A 6,000-nucleotide genomic window follows, 5' to 3' on the forward strand; every position below is an offset into this window, starting at 1 on the left:
TGTCACTGGGGTTACCTTAGTGAAGGTGAGTTCAAGTTGTGGGTTGGTGACAGTTCCCTCCATTTCAACACAGTTTTTTCCCAGGTTGGACTGATTGTCTCCCTAGCTCCCACTCTGACCTGCCTTCCTTCCAGAGTTCCGCAGCTCAAGAATGCCAGCACCACCTGCCATGTTGCTCAAGCCAGAAAATTCCTGAGTCCTTGATTTCTCCTCTCTCCATTCCCACTGCCAATTGCCAGTGAAAACCCTGCTCTCCTGCCCAGATACTGCAGTAATTTACTCACTGGGGTCCTTGCCTTACAAGGCCGCACTACCACCTCACTCTCACCCAGTGCTCCTCCTGCCCCCACGGCTGCTCTGTCCACCTTGGAAAAAACCCCTGTCTCCTCAATCCCCAGCTCCAGACTTTTACTCTGCAGTAGGTTTCCCAAGGCTGGACACAGTGGCTCACACCTGTAATCCCAGCACTTTGAGAGGCCAAAGCAGGCAGATTATCTGAGGTCAGGAGTTTGAGACCATCCTGGCTAAGACAAGAAAGCCTGTCTCTACTAAAAATACAAAAATTAACCAGGCATGGTAGTGGAACCCTGTAATCCCAGCTACTCAGAAGGCTGAGGCAGAAGAATCACTTGAACCCAGGAGGAGGAGGAGGTTGCAGTAAGCCAAGATCATGCCACTGCACTCTAGCCTGGGCAACAGAAAGACTCCATCTCAAAAAATAAATAAATAGGCTGGGCATGGTGGCTCATGCCTGTAATCCCAGCACTTTGGGAGGCCAAGGTGGGCCTGAGGTCAGGAGTTCAAGACCAGCCTGACCAATATGATGAAATCCCGTCTCTACTAAAAACACAAAAATTAGCTGGGCGTGGTGGTGGGCGCCTGTAATCCCAGCTACTCGGGAGGCTGAGACAGGAGAATTGCTTGAACCTGGGAGGCAGAGGTTGCAGTGAGCCGAGATTGCACCATTGCACTCCAGCAAGAGCAAAACTCTGTCTCAAAAAACAAATAAATAAAATAAAATAAAGTTGGTTTCCCAAGCAGAACCCACCATGCCATTAGATCCCCTGCCCCAACCCCCACCTAACCCCTCTTTGTATTCATCACCATGACCCCTCAGCCTGTATGCCAGCCTCTCACCTCCAGAAAACCTCAGGGCAGGACAGGCTGCTTACCCCAGTGCCACACACCCAAAATATTATTGAAATCATAAGCCTTCTGTCTTTCCCTGGAGGAGGGTTAGATTTTATAAAGCTTGGAAGAAACCACAAAGACCGTGGTGAAAAGAAACCAACAAAGGTCTATGTCTTAGCTTGTCCCCATTCTTCACCTATTTGATGGAAAGCTTAAAAGGTATAAATAACAACCACACTAATAATGATAGCTCCTACTTATTGAGGGCCTACTATGTGTAAAGCACGTTTCCATGTTATTTACATACATTATCTCACTGAATCCTCACAAGAGTCCTATGACGTGTCACTATTCTTCCCATTTTAGAGATGAGCAAACTCAAGCACAGAAAGACTGAGACACTTACACAAGGTCACTCAGCCGCTGTGTGACTGAGCCAGAATACACGCTCAGCCGTCCAACTACAGAGTCTGCACTTGCCCACTGCATTTCACTAGCTCCAAATATTATGACAACACTCCTCTTCCTATTTTGTGACAGTGTGGAAACAAGATGAACGTGAACCGGGAGTCAGGAGTGCTGGCTTCCAGCTCAGCAAATAACCACAACGTAGAAAATATATCAATGGCAGGGTTGGATGACATGAGCTGAAGTTTCCTTTTGTCCCTTAACTTTGTTGTTTTTGTTTGTTTGCTTTGAGACAGGGTCTCACTCTGTTGCCCACGCTGGAGTGCAGTGGCACAATCTTGGCTCACTGCAAACTCCAACTCTGGGGTTCAAGTGATTCTCCCACCTCAACCTCCCGAGTAGCTGGGATTACAGGCGTGTGCCACTACGCTGAGCTAATTTTTTGTATTTTTGGTAGAGAAAGGGTTTCACCATGTTAGCCAGGCTGGTCTCCAATTCCTGACCTCAAGTGATATGTCCCCCTCAGCCTCCCAAGGGCCTCCCCAAAACGCCTGGGATTACAGGCCTGAGCCACCGTGCCCAGCCCTTCCGCCCTTAACTTTGGTTGTCTCATTCCGTCACTGCCACTCTGCTACCACTGATTCCGTATTCTGCCCCAATGTTGGAATCCCTTCTGCATCAACCAACCACACATTCCTAAAGAAGACCGTTGGCCACGCACGGTGGCTCACACCTGTGATCCCAGCACTTTGGGAGGCCAGGATGGGCAGATCACGAGGTCAGGAGTTCAAGACCAGCCTGGTCAACATAGTGTAACCCCGTCTCTACTAAAAATACAAAATATATATATATATATCTCTTAGCCGGGCATGGTGTCAGGTGCCTGTAATCCCACCTACTTGGAAGGCTGAGGCAGGAGAATTGCTTGAATCCGGGAGGCGGAGGTTGAAGTGAGCGGAGATGGCGCCACTGCACTCCAGCCTGGGTGACAGTGTGAGACTCCATCTCAAAAAAAAAAGAAATCGTCATTCTTCTTGCCTCCCTCCCAGCAGAATGGCCATGGCCCAGAGCTTCGACCAAGTTCCTCTCGTGGTCATGTATCGTTTTATTTTTATCATTACCATTAGCACTCTGATTTACGGGAGCGAATTACTACTAATTTGCAGACAAACAAATTTTCCTGTTGAATACAGATTCTGTGGAAATCTGACAGTGCATTTGTTGAACTCTGCTGCCCATCAGCTGAGGACTAAGGATGTTTTTGCCAGTGGAACATACCAGTTTTCATGGTATTTGTCCCAGTAGAATTTGAACCATATTAAACCAGCTTAAATCAACTGTATTTAGGGAAGAAAACTATTTCAGTTTACTTTTCTTTGGAAATTCTTTTAAAAGAGGGTTAAAGACAGATAACTAATAAATTATTACATAGCAATGAGGAATTGAGAAATTATGTAAATAAACCTACTGTCAGGCCTCTGAGCCCAAGCTAAGCCACCATATCCCCTGTGACCTTCACGTATACACCCAGATGGCCTGAAGCAACTGAAGATCCACAAAAGTGAAAATAGCCTTAACTGATGACATTCTACCATTGTGATTTGTTTCTTCCCCACCCTAACTGATCAATGCACTTTGTAATCTCCCCCACCCTTAAGAAGGTTCTTTGCAATCTCCCTACCCTTCAGAAGGTTCTTTGTAATTCTCCCCACTCTTGAGAATGTACTTTGTGAGATCCACCCGCTGCCCGCAAAACATTGCTCCTAACTCCACCGCCTATCCCCAAACCTATAAGAACTAATGATGATCCCCTTGCTTACTCTCTTTTCGGACTCAGCCCACCTGCACCCAGGTGAAATAAACAGCCTTGTTGCTCACACAAAGCCTGTTTGGTGGACTCTCTTCACACAGACACACGTGACACCTACCTCACCAGGCGACGGAGAAAGTATCTGAGTATGACTTTAGGGGTTATTCCTGTCTTGTTTTTCTAAGACCAGCCGAGCGGGCGCAAAAGAACCAGCGGGTAGGCAAGTGTAACAGCAAAACTGCACAGTTTATTTTGGTAACCTAAGGTGTGCGGGAGAAGTCTGTCGGCCTCCGGCAAAGGAGGCCGGCAGAGTCCCCCCGCGGTGGGGCTCTCGGACAGACTTCCCACAGTCCCGACATCCCGACAGGAGTGGGGCTGTAAGAGGGCTGCCGGGCTGTGAGAAGGCCGCGTGGCTCAATGGCAGAGAGCGGCTTTTCTAGGAGTGGGAGGGCAATAGGTGGGGCATGGGCGTGTCAGGGGCGTTCCGCAGGTGCGACCAGGTAAATCTTGGTCTCTTCGGATTGACGTCACCTGGCGCATGCCCAGTTGGTCTGCACCCTCCCTGGGCGCCGGCTGCATTTTCGCGCGCGCGGGAAGAGTTGGTGGTGAAGAAGAACCCGGAAGTGCACCATCTTGCCTCCGTTCGTCCAAACAGTCCAACCTTTTATTGATAATAGTGATAAAGGGGCGCCGTGGTCTGTCTGGCTACTTCCTGCTGTTAAGGGGCGTTGTTAAGGTCGGGGCCCATGGTTGGTATTTGGACGCACGGATGAAAAATAAAATAAGGCACAGTATTAGTATAGGAATGAGGAATGGAAGCATTTGTTGGAATATGGGCAAAACCCAGAAGGAAGGTCCCGGCAAGGTTGGGGAGTATGAGATAGTTAAGAAAATTTAGTAAGTTTGAGGCGAGTGGGGAATGCCAAACTGATTTCCACTGGTTGCTTTTGGTAGAGGCCCTTTTTAGTTGGGAATGAGGAATGAGTGCGCAAAGTACTTGTTGGCCAGGCAGCAATTAAGGATTGGAGTTTTTCGTGGAGTGGATGGCTTTCCACTTACTCCTACTACAGAGATATTGGATGGAAGGCTAGGTCCAGAGAAGGATGGCAAAACAGAATAGGTAGCCTCGCTGTTGATTAAAAAATTAATTGTCTTACCCGCTACCAGGAGAGTTACCCACGGCTCGGCGAGGGTGATGGGGGTCCCCGAGTCTCGGTACCTTCAGTTGTCATCGTCCAGATGTAGGAGCTGGAAGGAGCTCCCAGGATCCTGGGAAAGGGGGTCACGTAGAGGCACGGCACCTGTTCTCAGGGTGGGGCAATCGGGTTAGGACATTCACTGGCCTAATGTCCTGATGCCTTGCACTTATAGCAACGCTGCGTTGGGGCTCGGGGACCTTGCGGACACCTGTTGGCATAGTGTCCTGCCTTGCCGCACTTATAGCAGGCAGGCTCCTTTTGTAGCTTTGGAGTCTGCGGGGTGTGTGCTCTCTGGCCTGGGGTTACGACTGGGCTGTAAAGCCGCTGCTAGGAGCTGTAACTTCTGTTCAAGGCGAGCCTGCCGTCTCCTCTCTGGAGCTATAGACCTTAAAGGCTAATTTAACCAGGTCTTGTATTGGTGTCTGAGGACCATCCTCTACCTTTTGAAGTTTTTTACTAATGTCAGGAGCTGATTGAGAAATGAAATAAGACGCCAAAATGGTGGCAAGATCGGCCAATGAAAAAGGGACATGTACTCTGACTACCCCCTCCGCCCCAGCCACCTCTCGCAAAGGTGCTAACACTGTAGGAGGGTGTGGGCAGAGATAGGGGACTCAAGACAGCCAGTTGGGGGCCCCGAAGGAGGCAGTGGATTACTAGTAGATAAGGAGGAGGAAGGAGGAGTCTGGGCAGGAAGGGAGGGGGTGGGGAGAGCGGGGAGAGAAGGAGTATAGGGACGAGAGCCTAAGGCCCAAAAGCCTTGTATGTAAATTAATTTCGGACCACTTGCCTAGCCGCTGGCAGAAATTGCTGAGGTCGATCACGCCACAGTGGAAAGGAAAATTAACCGCTTCCTCCTAAGTTCTTGTTCAAGCTGTAAGGTTTTTAAATTGGCTAGGAGGCACCCTAAGGGGGTGCTCTTTGGAAATTTGGACTGGGGGGTTTCCCGTTTGTTTCCTCTTTACCGACACACAATGGACACAATGGAAATGGAAGTGGATCTCTGCCTGGCTTCAAAGCCTCCTTTGGAACCAGCAGAGACAGACTGGAGGCTCTTGAAGCCAAGGTGGAGATTACCTTCAGGCGGACGTCTCCGTCCAGCAAGGGTCTCCGAGCCACATGGTGGCTCCAAATGGAGCTCGGACCTGCGCAGGATTTTGGCCGAGGGTGGTAAAGAGGAGACAAGGGCACTTACCCCAGAGAGGCCGTGAGAGTGAGCGAAGTGGGTCTCAGGTCCTGGTCCGTCCGCTGCGTGGAACGAGGAGGGGGAGGCTCCCCGGACCCTGGGGGCCCTGAGGAGGGGTCTCCTCCCGGGTTTCGGCACCATCTGTCTTGTTTTTCTAAGACCAGCCGAGCGGGCGCAAAAGAACCAGCGGGTAGGCAAGTGTAACAGCAAAACTGCACGGTTTATTTTGGTAACCTAAGGTGTGCGGGAGAAGTCTGTCGGCCTCC

General features: G+C 50.0%; 1 protein-coding gene across 1 annotated transcript in view; it reads right to left on the reverse strand.

Annotated features, from left to right (window-relative positions):
• LOC111546837 (O-acyltransferase like protein) overlaps positions 1-6,000 on the reverse strand; it is a 78,891-nt gene that overhangs the window by 23,025 nt on the left and 49,866 nt on the right. Inside the window, exon 9 of the mRNA XM_023218307.1 lies at positions 3,468-3,520. Within this exon, the coding sequence (XP_023074075.1) occupies positions 3,468-3,520 (53 nt within the window). The remainder of the gene's footprint in view (positions 1-3,467; positions 3,521-6,000) is intronic.

Source organism: Piliocolobus tephrosceles, chromosome 18 (genome assembly GCF_002776525.5).
Source record: "Piliocolobus tephrosceles isolate RC106 chromosome 18, ASM277652v3, whole genome shotgun sequence".
Lineage (NCBI taxonomy): Eukaryota > Metazoa > Chordata > Mammalia > Primates > Cercopithecidae > Piliocolobus > Piliocolobus tephrosceles.